The sequence below is a fragment of the Tenrec ecaudatus genome, chromosome 10 (assembly GCF_050624435.1).
Source record: "Tenrec ecaudatus isolate mTenEca1 chromosome 10, mTenEca1.hap1, whole genome shotgun sequence".
In the NCBI taxonomy this organism is placed as follows: Eukaryota; Metazoa; Chordata; class Mammalia; order Afrosoricida; family Tenrecidae; genus Tenrec; species Tenrec ecaudatus.
Genome location: NC_134539.1, coordinates 47,391,484 through 47,407,640, shown reverse-complemented (window position 1 = coordinate 47,407,640; position 16,157 = coordinate 47,391,484). Strand labels below are relative to the sequence as shown.

Sequence of the window (16,157 nt, the reverse complement as noted above, 5' to 3'; positions counted from 1 at the left end):
TAATTTTTGCGCTCACATTTAAATAAACTAGACGATGGAGGCTGCCCTTCTGAAGTCATGGTGAAGGTCTGATCACTCCTTTCTGAATGCCAGATTTGTACGAGAAATGCGAATTCCACGAAATAGTCTATGAAAAATAGGAAACAACTTTGTAATGAACGTTCTGTCTTCCGTCCCCCCCCCCCCCTTTCTTCAGGGTCCCAGAAGCCACAGAACAACTCATCAGGAATTCTAGATCTTTCTCTAAAACTAGGACCGTCTAGATCTTTCTCTAAAACTCTAACGGTAACTGTAATAACAACACCAATAGCACTAACAATGATAACTCCCACTGGGAACATGTTTATGGCACTCTCCTAACTCATTCAGGAAGCGAATAGTATTTTTTAGATAATTCCTTTTTTGCTAAGGACATATACATAGCTGAACACACACACCAGTACGACTGATTCTACCTGTAAAGTTTAATGACATTGGTTATGTTGCTTGACTTGTTGCCCCCCCACCCTTCTGAGTTGTTCTCCCCGCCTCCCCCCCCACCCCCACACACACAATTTCACTTCCCCGCTAGGCTTCCTATCCAATCCTTCATGTTGCTTTTGGCAATTTTATTCCATTTGGATAGGTTTTAAAAGGGTATAAAGCTCAAGGCAGATATGTTCTAGTTGTTAAACTGAACTATTGTTTGGATTCAAGAAGACTTTTAAAGGGTATTTTTGGCTTACGGTTTCAAGGTCATCCCAGGGCAATAGTTTTAGGAGTTCATCCAGTCTCCATAGCACCAGAGATTCTGGCTTGCACGAAAATGTGTAATTCTGTTATGTATTTTCCCCCTGTTGACCAAGGATTCCTCCATGGAGTGGAAGATCCAAGTGTGCAGTCGACACTGCTCTATGCCCCTTTTAATGGCAAGGAAACGGAGGGATTTGAACTTTGGGTATGAATCCAGTGGCTGTCATGTTTAGGCACGTGGGCTTTTTTCTTGATCAATTCTTTGACATCAAGGCGTGGATTTGTATCGGAGACATGAGGAATAAAAGAAAAAGAGGCTGGGAACACCTGTGACATCTTTGAATCGTGCCTCTCGAGCAATCAAAAATAAAGTGCGATATGAAATACCACTGTATTCCTTGGCGCTCTGATAACTTGTCCACCTCCTTTTCTTGTCCGCTAATTCGCCAAGCTCACATAGCTGTGAAATGCCAGTCTCCTTAGGGGAGCGCACAGCATGAGGCCACAGCCAGTGCGTGTGCAGTCATATCCTGCCGTGGCCTTCCGGGAGCACAGGGGGATCCTGCTCCCGGGCCTGGCTTTGATTAGATCGCACATCGCATGAAGTCCCGAGCAGGGATCTGGCATGAATTAGGCCCTTTTGATCCGTGTCCTCTTTGTCAGCCAAAGATGAAGCATCTTTTTACTTACTTGTGGTTGAGCTTATTTCCTTGGGAGCCTCTCCCCTAACTTGGGAGTGTGGAGTAACCATGCAGGAGAGATTGGGGACCCAGAACCACTGAGGACACGGTGCTGCTCCTGGAGAGGAGTAAGCACGCCTGGGAGGGAACCCATGTCTCCCCGCCCTGGACCTGCAAGAAGACCCAGCATAGTTTTCTGATGCAATTTCTTTCCAAACAGCATGCATTGCTGGTTAGCTGCCACTGAGCTGCTCCCAGACTCGGGTGATGGCATGCACCATCGATGGGTGGGCTCGTGTTATCCCTGTCACTGGTTGTAGCTCAGACGGTCGTAATCCACAGGGCTGCCCCCTCGCCGAGGTTTGGAAATCCATAGCTAAGTATTTCTTCCTAGTCTGTCTTGGTCTGGAAGCTGAGCTGAAACCTGTTTAGCAGCACGGCCACTTGGCTGACGTGCATGGGCTGGCAACCAAACCCAGGACTTCTTCCTGGAAGGCGAGCAGTCTACCACTGAGCTCCTACTGCCCACTAAAATGGCATACGTTAAGAATCATATTGGCTCGGTTTGGATAAATAAAATACGGGACGTCTGGTGAAAGGCAAAATAGTGGTCTTAGAAAGCAAACGTGAGCAGCAGAGAGCCGTCGCGGGGCTCAGTGGTCACCAGACAACGGAGTCCATCCATTCCGACCCCTTTACATGCTCAGGTAATAAAAATGGACATCTGCCCCTGCCGGTCCTCAAAAAAGAAATGGTTCCTTACGTCACTACCTAGTTCTTTCAAAGATTTCCAGGAATGAGCCTGACTCTGGAGGGAACATCTAACTTCTTTCTGGGAGAAATAAACGTTTAGAAAGCACTCACCAGCCAGGCTAGATGACTGACATACACATTGTCATCAGTTGAGTCCAGCACATAATGATCCTACGGGACAGAGAACTAAGTGTCCCTTGGGTTTTCTGAGGCTGTAAATCTTTATGGGAACAGAAAATCTCATCTTCCTTCCAAGGAGAGGCTGGTGGTTTTGAACCACTGACCTCGGGGTTAGCAGCCCAATCCTTAGCCGACAGCGCCAGCAGGGCTTCTATGATGACTAACCTAGACTACACAATCTCCCATCTCGACTCAGGCCTCTGAGTCAGCAAGTGTGCATATTGTAACTGGAAGCACTGGAATGATGCTCTGAAAGAAAAATGAGTCATTCCAGAGCAACAACCTCTTCGTGGACTCAGAGAGTCACTCATCCACCCAGGCAGAGAATTCCAGAGTTAGTGGCTCCGGGAAAGGGGAAGGAGTACCCAAGAGACTTGTCGGCCTCAGGTCTGACCTTGGAGAAGAATGGCGAGGAAGAATGAGGTCTTTCACTATAGGCACAGAGGGAGATGAGACTACAAATCGCATAGACCTTACGGGTGGAAGTCAGGTTCTGCAAAGGGGGCAGGGGAGGGCAGTAGAAAGAATATGGATTTGGGGGGGTCAAATATCCAACTTTCCCCCATAACGTATTTGGCAGCAAGATCTGACCTGAACCAAGATGAGGCTCTTCTGAGTCTTTGTCAACGACAATACCTCCAAGTCTTATAACAAAACCTCAATTTGTTTAATGATAATATGCTGGCCCAGACCCTGGGGCAAATCATGGCACGTATACCTTTTTTAGGCCAGAAAAACGCTGAATTCTCAAGGGTTAGGATAATTCCTATTCTATCTTGGGGGAGGAGGGCGTTCTTGAGAGAATGAAATGAGAACACGTGTGTGAAATAACTGGCATTGTCCACAGAAGGTCTGGGGGCAAATGGTGGTAGTATATAATGAGACGTGTGCTACTAGAGAATGCTCACGAGATAAGGTGGGGGCACACACCCTGTAGGCTGCTCTACATTAAGCTTTGGCTATCTTCACAAGGGAGCTCTGGTGGTGTGGTGGGCTATGTGTTGGGCTCCTGACCACAAAGTCAGCAGTTCAAATCCACCAGGCCCTCCTGGGGAGAAAGATGAGGCTTTCTGCTCCCATAAAGGTTTGCAGACTCAGAAACCCACAAGGGCAGTTCTACCCTGCCCTGACGGCCTCTTGATCAGAATTGAGCCTATGGCAGTGAGGGAGCCTCACAAAGATGACGGGGTGCCTTACACAGCGCAAGATCAGTGCCTGTCATACGGGAAAGGGCGGCACTCTGGCCTCTTAAACAGGAAGTCTGTATCCCTGCTGCTAGGATGGAATCTTCCACCAGTTCCCACACAGGGTCTTCTACTGTGGGGCAAAGAGAGTCTCACTGTATTGTAGTCAAGCCTCGTCCAGTTCTGATGTAGCACCGACCTGACAGTCAGCTCTGATTTGTGACTTCTGTGCCGATGCAATTGTTTCCCCCTCTTTCTTGTCTAGACCTTTTTCTTTGAGCTATCTGGGCATCACGTAGGCTAGGAGACAGGAAAAACAAACAAAACGACCCAGCAAAGAATATTTATAAAAGTGTATTGATTGCCTAATGTGGAATCTTAATCCAAGTTGACCATAAATGCTGATCTCCCTGTCAGTTTTATATTTTAAGATGTGGAAGCATTCCTTCTTCCTACATATTATAAAACATGGGCAGGCATCAAAAGTTATGGGATTCGGTCTCTGTGCTGTTTCTCTCAGGTGCCATTCTACCGGGCTAGTTATCTAAGTTGGTAGATGAGCTCAACCTTTGGCAGGAAAACTGCAGCTAGCTGAGTTTTGCTGGCATCCCTTGGACTTGAAAGTGACACCTGGATAATTAATAATAACGGACATGGGCGCTGGAGACAAACCTGTCTGTTGATACCCATGATATGAAAAGACATTTAAAAGGTCTTCAATTCTAACTTCAGTAAAAGGTTTGGGTTTTCCGCCCAAATCGCTTCCTCTTCGAAGGCATTTACAGCAGTGTGTGGACAGGCTTGTGCACCTGCCAGCGTGGTTCCTCTGCTTTCCACCTCTCAGAACCACCAGCAGAAGGTGCGCATGGGTGGGCACTTGGGGGCATGGCCTTTCCCACAGCACCCAGGGCGTTTGGAAGTGCCTGCACAGGAAAGAGCCTGAGACACTCCTGTGGAAATGGAGAGACGGACTCACAGAGGACGGAAGGACATGTTCGAGATCTGGGGAGAGAATATTCCCTTGGACAGCCCTCACCGGCTTTCATAGGTCGTCTAAATTCTGAAACCCTCCCCGTGAGTTATGGAGCTCTTTTTCATCTGGCTGCAGACTTTTCTAAAGAAAGGAAAAGAAAAAGAAATTTCTTCATGTAATCCTCACGGACCTTCTTTAAATGCCTGAGACATATGAACTTCTCCCTTCCTTTTGGGACCATTGTAAGTGCCGATCTTCTGACTGGAGCAAGTTCCCACATCCTCCCACTCCTTTCAGCATCTTACCAAAGGGACAGAGCAAAGTCCATGGTATTGGAATACTGGAGAGGCGGGCTGGCACAAGATCAGCAATTAATATAGAAGGATGTGCTGCAGAAATTAATGCTTGGATCTGGGGAAAACATACATTGGAACACTGGCTTGTTCTAAGGCAACTTGTCAAGCGTGGGGGTGTGGGGGCGACCCCGACAGACAAACAACCCATATCTCCATCCCTAGGTATCAATCCCTGGTCAGAGCAACAGACCAAAATGTGCACGTGTCGTTAGACCATTGTTCACATGGGAGGAGGAGGGGCAAGATGTGAGGCGTCCGTCTCCGTGTGGTGTGGATAAAAGAAGAAAGACCACACAGAGCACGTGTACTTGAGAGCAGGTTCTAGGGCACAATGCAGTTGACCTTGAACAACACGGGCTGGGATTGCGCGGGTCCACGTACACAAGGATTTTCTTTGCTTTCGCATGCTGGATGACGCTCATCGTTTCTGCGCGAGCAGCTCTTCTCTCCAGTCCCTTTCGTATTTAAGCACCCAGTGACTGTGCGCAGTATTTTGCATATCGTGTTCAGGGAAATGCCAGACACCTCGAAGAACAGCCCGAGGCCCGTACAAAGTGGGGCTGGTGGTGCTGGCAGCGCTCCTAAGAAGCAGAGAGAAGTCATGGCACTCGACAAGAATTGCTTGATCTATGCCGCAGATTGAGATTTGCCATTAGAGTTGCCTACTGGCTCAAGATCTCCCGATCAATGAATCCAGCATAAGGACCATTGTAAAAAGAGAGAAAACGAAATTCCTGGAGCTGGAGCTGCTGTCATGCCAGCAGGCACTTACAACGTTTTGCAAAATGCCTTATGATTCCATACTGAAAGTATACTTTTTTGCATATGTGAAGTGCATAATACATGTCACATGCAAACGATATGTGTTAATCGACTGTTTATCTTATCAGTAAGGCTTCCTTCTGGTTTACAGTAGGCTATCAGGAGTGAAGTTTATGGGGAGTCAAAAGCTATGTCTGGATTTTCAACTGCACACAAGGTCCTTCCAACATCAAGTGTAATGAGAGCAGGTGGCGCTGGCTCAGGTGAGCAGGCACCGTGGAGTTGCTTACGTCAGGGTCTGCCATCAGTAGGGCTGCAGGCAGGTCCTTTAGGGCCAACTGCCTATGAAACAGGATCCCGAGATTGGGCTGAAACCAAGTGGTACACATTTCTTACGATGGCTACATGATGCCCAACTGGTCCCTGTGCCAGGCCAGCCCACAACAAAGAACCTCAAGTGAACATGACGACTAACGGTCTTTGTCTCTGTTGAAGGCTCCCAAAAGCACCCACCCGCCCAACCGTTTTCTTTACCTACACACTCAGCTGCCCATCGCCTGGTGACCCGCGAGGCCGAAAGCCCTGCTCAAGAAAACCCCTGTGCAATGCCCACTCCTATCTCTTTCCTTCGTGAATAATTCAGTTCGGCAGCCCGTAGGTCGAACCGAGCAAGATGAGAACCTGCACTGGGAGTGGGCGGATTCGCTGCGGCCCAGAATGGAGTGAGAAAGATGACCACGGGGAGAACCAAGAGGGGATGGCCTGGGGTCTAGTGTGGAAGCTCTCAGTGGGGTGTGCGAGGTGCTGGCACGCTTCTCTCAGCCTGGACCAGTAACAAACAGGCTGTGAGACCACATTTGAAGGTGCACCTCTCCATGGTATGGTGTCTGTGGCCCCAATTTCCATCTAGTGCATACAGGAAGTGAAACGCTCTCCTGGACACATTACCGCCCATCATGGTAACACTAATATTTGTCATAAGAAGCTGCCCAGCTAGGTATGCTAGTAGGTGAGGACCTAGCATTTCTTAAGTGGCTACAAAGGGTGAGGACTGATATCACCACAATTTCAGTCATTGTCTAGTGGTGACTTAAAAGAAGACAGGTCCAACAGCACACATGCACACAAACCAAACTCGCCGCCACTGAATCAATTCTGGCTCACAGCGACCCTAGAGTAGAGCTTCCCCTGTAGGTGTCTGAGGCCATAAATCTCTAAGGGAGCAGAACGCCTGCTCTTCCTCCTGAGGAGTGGCGGGTGGGGGACCTTGCAGTTAGCCGTGCGTGCAGTACGTAACCCACTGTGCAACCAGGGGTCCTTCCCTACACAGAAGATGGACAGAAGCACCTATGGGTCACGCTGCAACCCTGAGTCCTAACTGCCCCCACTGAGAATGGACCCGGGACTAAAGGCACATTGCAAAATCGAACCGCTTTAATTTACGGATACTGAGTATCAAGGTGACCGACGGGAAACCACATAGGTGCTCATTCTGACCCCTTCTGGGCCATACACATTCCCACCCCCCAAAGAAAGAGAGTACAGTTCTCAGTCATGAACCAAAGTCAAAACTACCCGACCAGAATAGCACTGCCCCATCCCCTGGGAAGTGGTGAGCACCGCCCAGGTCCAGGACTCTTTCAGTGGCACTCTGGGACTCACTGAGTATGTCCTCCGCTGCTGAAATGCGTGTGCCAATGTCCCCCAGCCACCCAAAGATGAGGCTCCACCTAGAAAGCTACAAGCTGGAACCAACCATGCTAGAAGTCCACCGCTCTGTCTCAGGCAGGAGGTCCTTGACTTACCTGGGGCGGTTTTGTAGCACGCGGTTCTGGAGGGCAGTGGGGGCGCGTTCTTGGTCCTGGGGCTCTGCGTGCTCTGTGCGACTTGTCTCTGCCTCTTGAGCTCCTCCTCCCTTTCCTGGGCTGCTCGGATCTCTTCTTCGATCATGGACAAAGTCCGCTGCTTCCGCGACCTCAGCTTGAAGGGCCCGACCATCACATCGGATTCTTGAGTGGCCAGGAGGGAGGCTGTACTTCTCAGCTCAGCTGCCTCCGAGTACTTGCTAAAGTAACCCCCTTCGGGCCTGGTCTCCTGCAGGCTCACTGGGCCGCTGGGCTGCATGGCCGGCAGTGGCTGGGAGGACCCCCGTTCCCTGAGCACTCTGTCTTCAGCAGGCAGAATCTTTGGTAAAACATCCCTTTTCTCTTGAACAGGAGAAGACACCTGAGGTGGCTCAAACATGCTCTGAGACTTCCCTGAGCTGGGAGGCCCAGCCTCTGCTTCCTCTGGGGTCGCTTCAGGTCCCTGCCGCTCCACTCCATCCTTGCTGGATTTAGGGCCGGCTCTATCCACTTGCTCGGCAATGGCTTGTTGAATGGCATTCTGTACCAGGAGGCCGGCCTGATATTCCAAGGGGTCATCGACTGATGGAGAATCTCCCAGAGTGGAAGAAGGAGAATAGAAACCATGGTCGCTAAATGACTTGGAGACCCCTTCTCGGCCCTCTGAAAGATTGTCAGTTTGTGGAGTCTGGGGCAGAGAAAAATCAGCCAGCGAATTTTCCTGGAGAGCGTTGGTGGTCTCGTTGGAGGTTCCACTGTCGCTGATGTTGTCCATGCTGAAATCATTGGACAGGGTCTCCAGGACGGTGGTATCCTGGGACCTCACGGACAATTCCTCCAGACCTGAGTCGAGCTCCTCGGGGGTCAAAGAGAGGTTGACGGATTTGGAGAACTGCTCCAAAATTCCAGGATCATCATCCTTGACGGCAGTGAGCACTGCCCGGGCACTGGTGAACTCTCGGTCTTCTGCCCACAGTTTAGATAAGGGCCCACGTTTAGAGGGCTCGCTGTAGGACACTTCCTTTCCCTGAGAAGCCACGCCACCCTGGCCTCCTCCCCCGGGCTGGCTCTCCAGGGCACAGGCTTTCTGCCCCTTGGCTGTGGCTGCAGCACTGTCCCCTGGAGTTCCCCCGACAGAAGGCGGCCTCGAGAGGGTGGCTGGCCTGTCCGAATTGATGGACCCCAGGGGCTTATAGAAGGGTTTGATGGAGAACAGCCTGGGTGTGCTCTGGCCCTTGGCCACCGCGTGCCTGGAATTCTCCATCAGCTGAAACTGCTTCCGAGCAGCAGAGAAATCTATCTGCTCTGTGACGACGTCCTCCTTCGCGTTTTCCATCATGCCGGGGCCTTCACGAGAGGGGACGGGCGCTGTGCAGAGCTGCGGTGGGGGCTGCTGTGGCTGCTGCTGCTGCTGCTGCTGCTGCAGCATCTGCTCCTGCTGCGCCCGTCTCTCCTTGCGCTCCTTGTACCTTTTGTGTGACTCCAGATGCTCCTGGTCCAGCTGTTCCTCCAGGGTCTTTTCCTGGGGGGGATTCCACCACTTGGCCGCGATGCCAGGGTTCTTTTTCATCGCCTGGCTCCGGATGAGCTCCCTCCGTTCCTTCTCCAGCTCCAGCATCTCCTCCGAAGGCCTCACTTTCCGGACGCAGTACTGCTCGCTCTCGTTCGCATCGTCCTCAAACAGCTTCGAGGGTTTCTTGTCTTCGTGGAAGGCCCGCAACTCAAACTTGGCCTCCTTCTTCAGTGTGGTGAGCGTGAACTCCCCGTCGCGGGAGGAGCCCCAGGAGCTGGTCGAGGAGCTGGGGCTCACGGGGACCTGCAGGCTGTCTCCCAACGCATCGCGGGGCTGCTCCGCAGGGTGGCCGTTTGCTCGTTCACCCTCGGCCATGGTGTCGGAGTTGATTTTACTGAGTGAAATGTGAGGGGGGACCTGCCTGCCGGCTGCTCTCTCGGCGGGCTCGGGATGGGCGGCTGAGTGGGCAGGTGGGCTCAGGCTGCCCACCAGGATGGCTGTGCCAGGCTCCGGGGAGGCTGTCCCGTTGTACGTCCCCTCCAGAGCAGAGTCACAGCAGTTGGCCTCCAGCACCTCGTCTAGATATTGGATCTCCCTGGCCACGTCGTTATCCAGGGACTCCTGGTGATCAGCGAGGAGGCCATTGTGGGGAGGTGAGTAGAAAGGGGAGGCGTGGTCCGTGGAATGTGAGGTCAGACTGATGCCGGGGGTACTCTGACATTCTGCAACAGAGACCTCAATTTCCATTTTTTGGGGATCTGAGGCAAGGGAGGTGGTAGCAGACTCCAGAAGGTTGGCACTGCAGCTGTCTCTCTTGTGTTTCAGCTGGCGGGCATCCTCCGAAAGTGGGGGAGACTTCTGGAACAGAGAGGAAACAGAAGCCAGGGTTAAGATCCACAGCTTTTATGAGGCAGCTACTGAGATATTAAGTCACAATTAACTGGGAGGGAAATCAACAGCTATCAGTTCTTTTGAATAGTGATTTCCCTCCTAATGATCCTCTAAGCATTCCTTTTCTTGTGGCTACTGGCACCCCACCCTCTAAATATAGATTCCTGATTCCATTGGGCATCTTTGGCTGTTCAGAAGGTGTTCCATGTAGGCTAGTCCCATTTTAAACCGTGAACGTAAATTAAGGACTGAAATCATCTGAAGACAATGTTCAAATATTTAGTAAAGTGGACGTCGATGATATAGCGGCTGTACTGAAGTCTAGGCCAACTTTTTATAGCAAACTACTTTCGACTCTGTAATAGGTCTAGTGGTGTGTCTCCAACTGGGGGGTGGGGGGACTCATTGGCATTAACAGCTTTTTGGAAACGTGATTCTCTGCCAGATTTAAGGCAATGATTCTGGAGACAGGAAACTTCTCTTGACGGGAGATCTTGTCAATATACAAGACTGGAAAACCATAGGCCCCTCAATGGCCTATGTAAGGCCACCAAGCCCCATAGACATGACTGTAATTGGCCACAGGCATTTAACACCACAACCAACTGCCCGGTTCTCTCCTCTGAGGCTGCATCAAAACAGTACTCCTTGGGGAAGGGAGAGTGCGGTAGGTGTAAGATATGAAAACAAAAATCATTTAAAATCTCTTAAGAGGTTATGAGGTTGGGGGGGAGCTGATATACTAAGAGCTCAATAGAATGTAAATATCTAGAAAACAATGGTGGCAACATATGTACAAATATGCTTGATACAGTTGATGTACGGATTGCTATAAGAACTGTGGGAGCCCTCAATTAACCTGTCTTTAAAACACAACTCCTCAGTTAAGGCTGAGGGCTGCTTCAAAAGGCTAGTTAGCACCTCTCCTCCAGTTTCTCAGATGCTTTCTATGCCATAATAGAAATCCCATTTCTGATCAAACAAAACCACCCCCACTTTATAGCTGTCATTTTAAAAAATGCACCACCCCCCCATCGGTTACCTAGCCTATGTAATTTTGTTATTGGGCATTAGTAAGGACCATGCTGAAATCCTAGGGGGACAGCTATCCAAGCAGTTTCGAACCACCGCACTCTGGTTTCTCTCCGATCATGACACATGACAGCAGTCAGCGGTGAGCTTCGTTTTAAGTCCCTTAAGGATTCAACACTTTGGTCAGCCTGGTTTCCTTGCCTCAGGTTTATAGCATACCTGACAGTACTGACCCTTCACTGCCAATGAGCTGATTCCACCTCAAAGAGAGGACAATAGAACCCCTTTGGGTTCCTGAGATCTTGAATCCTTATAAACGTGCACAGCCTCATCTTTCTTCTATGGGGCACCGGTGGGTTCAAACCACTGCCCTTGGGTTAGCAGTTCAATTCATAGCCCTCTACACTGCCAGGGCTCCTTAGTACTGGCGTAGCACAGTGGAAACTTGGGGCAATGTTGGACATTTTACTTCTATTTTAAATCATTTAGAAGACTTTGCACATAATATTAAAACAACACTTTAGGGTGATTCTCAGAGGGCTGATTGAAAATCTTCCAAGGAGAAATTATGCATCTGTTTATGAGACCTAGAAAAACAAGGGGTCCAGTCTAGATGCTCAAATTCTCGCTTGGTTTTCCAGGAACTGAAAAGGGGCCTGAGTTTCTGTCTTCACTGTTTTCCACATTTGCCTTCGGGTTTCAATCAGTCAAGGACTAGACCTTCCTTTTCTAGTAACAGGCAACAGGAATGATTACATGTGTGATCTATTTACATTGTTCCTTCGTCAACTCCTTCTGGTTTCTTTTTCTCTGTTCTTCTCACTGCCGTCAAGTTGATTTTGACTCATAAGGACCCTATAGGAGAGCGCCTAACAATCTGCCAATTTAGGTCTAGTCGTTGCTGAGAACTGATATAAATGTCATAACCATTTATAATCACTAAAGTCTTTAGTTTTATTTTTGCCATCATCATCTCAGCATCAAGGAGCCCTAGTGGTGCAGGGGGCTACACATTCAGCGAATAACTGCAAGGTCAGCGATTCAAACCCACCAGTCACTCCGAAGGACAACGATGAGGCTGTCTGCTACCATAAAGGGGCAAAGTCTCAGAAACCCACATGGAAGTTCTACTCTGCACTGTAGGGTCGTGATTGTTAAGCAGAATCAACTTGAGGGGGGAAAGGGGGCGCTGACGTCAAGGAGCTCAGGATGCAAGAAAATGCTCTGAAACTGATTGTGTTGCTTAGCAATTGTACAATACTGCTTGATGTGATTGAACTATGGGATGTCAGGATATCTTGAAGCGTTCCCAATAAAATGATTAATAATATTCATAATAAATATGTATGCACACACACTAGGAGGGTTCAATTTTCTATAAAGTTAAGTTGATTTGCTTTTATTTGTATAGTTTATTATGACCTTTTTTGTCTTTTGATTTAATTTTTATGGAAAACAATTACCATATATACTCATGTATAAGCTGAGTTTTTCAGTACATTTTTAATGCAGTTTTGTGGTAAAATTAAGTACCTCAGCTGATATTCAGGTCTGCTTATACTTGAGTAGGTATATGGTTAATAAATTAAGATAAAAAAAAATAATCAGCCAGCGAGTTTGGTCTGGGCTTGATCTCCCGGTTTTTGTTGTTGATGTTGTGTTTCAGTGAAGGTTTACATAGCAGCTAGGCCCCATTCAGCGATGTCAACATTAGTTGTTCAGGGCCATTGGCTACCTTCTTCATAATGGCCATGGTTCTTTTAATTCTACAAAGAGCCAAAGAGGCAAGTCAACCAAGTAAGTTGTTACTGCCATTGCAAAACCATCTTTCCCCTCTTTTTTAGCACGCGCACTGGGGTGGAGGGGGCGTGTGTAGCAATAAGGCAATTGTCAGAAACTTCTGCTCATAAGTCATTAGATGACGAAACAAGAAATGCTCACATTCATTAGCTACAAAACAAATGCAAATTAAAACAATGAGGAGATGCTACCTCACACAGACCCTCTTAGCTAAAACAACACACACACACACACACACACACACACACACAGAGAGAGAGACAGAGAAAGCTAGGACTGCTGGGGAGGTTATGGGGAGTGTGGAATCCTCAAACTCTGCCTGCAGGATTGCAGAACTGTACACCCACGATAGGAAATATTACGGCGCTTTCCTGTGAATGTGAACACAAATACCTTATGATCCTGCAATCTCTCTGCTTGGTCTGTATCCTAAAGAAACAGAGAACTAAACACGAAGAGATATGCGCACACCATGTTTAACGCAGAAATTTCTGTCATAACAAAAAGACAAACAATTTTTAAAAACCTCATCTGTGGAGGAATGGGTAAATCGATTTTGGTCGATACACACATGGGTTATCTTTGAAAAACAAGACAAGTGTCTTCCAAGCACCTCACGACATGAACAAAATTAAAACCGGAAGACATGATGCTCTGGAAAGTTGGTCCATTTCAGAAAGACAAGTATTTCATGTCACCATTGTTGGGGGCTAAACAAAAAACAAGAAGGAAAATAGTTCTGACATCAAAGGAAAAGACTTTGAAGAGGATGAAGCGGTGGGGGAGGGGCAGAGGGGGGACAAGGGGGCCAGGAAGGAGAGTGGTCAGGAAAAGAAAGGGAAAGAAGTAGCACATGCACAGGGTGGGGGGGGGGGGGGGGTCTCCTGTCACTGTTTGTAGCCGGCGCCGTGCAACTCTGTGTACTGTGTTTTCCTCGGTGTGCCTGAGACTCCACACAGAAAAGGGAACAGTAAATTTACATTTCAAATCCAGAAGAGAGAGAAAGAGGCGGTTCCCAGCCTTTAAAATCCTCCCGCTTCCTTACCCATCAGCACTACCTACCGGTCTGAGCGGCTACAAAAGAAAGAAAAGTGAAGTGGAAACTGACTTTAATTTTTGGGTGACACACAAGCTAGTTTCAAACAAACAAACAAACAAACAGCAATATGAGCCATTGGGATCCCCCTCATTGGCTGTTGAGTAAATTCCCACTCGAGAGAGGGCACAGATTTGCTCCAAGGCTGAAATTCTTATGGAAGGCAGCTGCCATGTCTTTTCCGTGTGGAGTGGCTGATGGATTCAAACTGCTACCTTTCCATTAGCAACCACGTAATTTATCTACTATGTCTCCAGAATTCCTAATTCTGTGTCTCCAGAATTCCTAATTCTAGGTCAAAATTAGCAAAGTGCACAGAAAGTTATGACTGAGATAAACCGAATAACTGTAAGAGACGGGGTGACAATCCGATGGCCCGTGGCCCCACAGTTTCACATACACCCCACGCACACCCATGGTTTCTTTCACTTGGACAAAGATACAGAGCTGACAGCCTTCAGGATGGCAGAGTTCTTCTCTTCAACCCCTTTTAGCTTCGGGAGGAAAGGCAGGGATACGGTCAGAAGGCCATGGTTAAAAATTCCTACTCTGCTGAAATATAAGCTACAGGCTGTTGACAAGAGAAGAATGAGAGCCAAGTAACCTTAAAGGAAGTTAAAAAGCACATAACTAATTATGTGGTTGATCTGTTCATCTATTAAACACATAGGAAGCTTACTCTGCAGGGCCATAATTAACCAAATCACAATCAGCTCTCTGCCATTAAGCTGATTTCCACCCCTAGCGATCAGATAGGACACGGTAGAACTGTGCCCGTGGGTTTCCAAGACTTTGTAGGGGCAGAAAGCCTGTCTTTCACCCACGGAGTAGCTGGCAGTTTCAAACTGCTGACCTTGTGGTTAGCAGCCCCCCAAGGAGTAACCACACTGCCACCTAGGCTCCTTAAAATAAGCTAGTGGAGACAGTAAATACAGGAGACAGTGAATACATTCTTTTCTTCATGAAAATTTAATTTTCCACACTTTCTGGGAAGCCATGAGTCTATTTTAGCTTTCTTCTTCTGGGTTGACGGAAGCCAAAAATTGTCTGTAGTTGCCTTCTGTGGCTAATTACAAAGATGGAAGAACTGGATCTACCCCCACAGTGTCCTGGTGGTGCATGCAGTGGGTTAAGCATTGAGCTACTGACTACAGGGTTAGCAGTTCAAAACCACCAGGGACATGCTGCTCCGGTAACGAGGGCTGCTGTGAATTAGAATTAGTGCACTCAATGGTAGGGGTTCGGGTCTGGTCCAGATCAAGCTCCACAGCCTTCCCCGGGAACCTCTTGGCTCCTCCCACCCGAATTGCTTCCTTCTCCTGAAGGTTTAAGTTCAAGTGTCTAAGGTTATCAGCTCTTTCCCAGGCACATGTTCTGAACGGGAAACAACTGTTCCAATATTTGAAAACAATCTTAGAACAGTACTCGATAGTACATTTTTGCTGTAGTTCAAACTCAAAACTCAAAACTTGCCTTGTAGCTTTGAATCAGAAATTATACCAAGCCTCATTAGCCAAGTCTTCTAAGATCCATCAGACAGAAATTTTAAAAATGTTAAGTACTGATTAAAAGTCAAAGTGTGGGGTTTCAATGTAATCTGAGATGCTTTCAGGGTTGAAAAACATCTAGACCGGGAGGGTGTAAACAGGAAAGATGCCCTCCTTCCTCTCAATTACATGGGGCTTATTTTCCATCATTTCAGAAGCTTATTCATAGCTCACAACTCCATCTACCATAGCAAGGAGCAGCTCAAATCCCGAATCCGGGAAGCAAGGAGATTAACAGCTTTGCCTCACTGAGTCACCAACATGCACAGGAGGGCCTGGGTTAAGAGTAAAGTTAGGTAACAATCATATCAGAAGAGCAAACTCCTGAGGCATCTGTCTTCTCAGTGTGAAGAATTTATCTCCATGCAAGATGCCCTGCTGTGATCAAAGCCAGGAGTTGCTACCACAGGTAAGAGGAAATCCCTTATGTTGCATCTGGCTGGAGGCAGGGCCTTGTTAACATTAAATGATATCTTGCGTTCAACCAACAAATGCTTATTGTTCCCTTTGAAGATAAGAAAGGCCAGCATTTTCTCTGTTTCTGATAAAGTGAACCTGATTCCAGATCTATGCATTCATTAAATGGTCTGGAAAGTTGTTTCTGAAATAAACTGTGGCCCAGTGCAAAAATCAGGAAGATATGCACCAACTAGCAACCTGGACGTTTCAAAGGTCAGAGGGGAAACCAGAGTGCTAAGGGGTGTTAAAGATCATTGCAAAGAATGGGAATTTCAGAGCGCTTAACTGTGCTCATGCAGAACCTGCACATAGACCAAGAGGCAGTCCTTCAAATGGAAAAAAACAGGGGTGCTGT

The 16,157-nt window shown here is 48.1% G+C and overlaps 1 protein-coding gene across 5 annotated transcripts in view; it reads right to left on the bottom strand.

Moving 5' to 3' along the window:
- Window positions 1-16,157, bottom strand: part of PALM2AKAP2 (PALM2 and AKAP2 fusion) — a 371,023-nt gene that overhangs the window by 21,132 nt on the left and 333,734 nt on the right. For all 5 annotated transcript variants that reach the window (XM_075560292.1, XM_075560293.1, XM_075560291.1 and 2 more), the window contains one exon: window positions 7,426-9,835. In XM_075560292.1, the coding sequence (XP_075416407.1) occupies window positions 7,426-9,835 (2,410 nt within the window). The remainder of the gene's footprint in view (window positions 1-7,425; window positions 9,836-16,157) is intronic.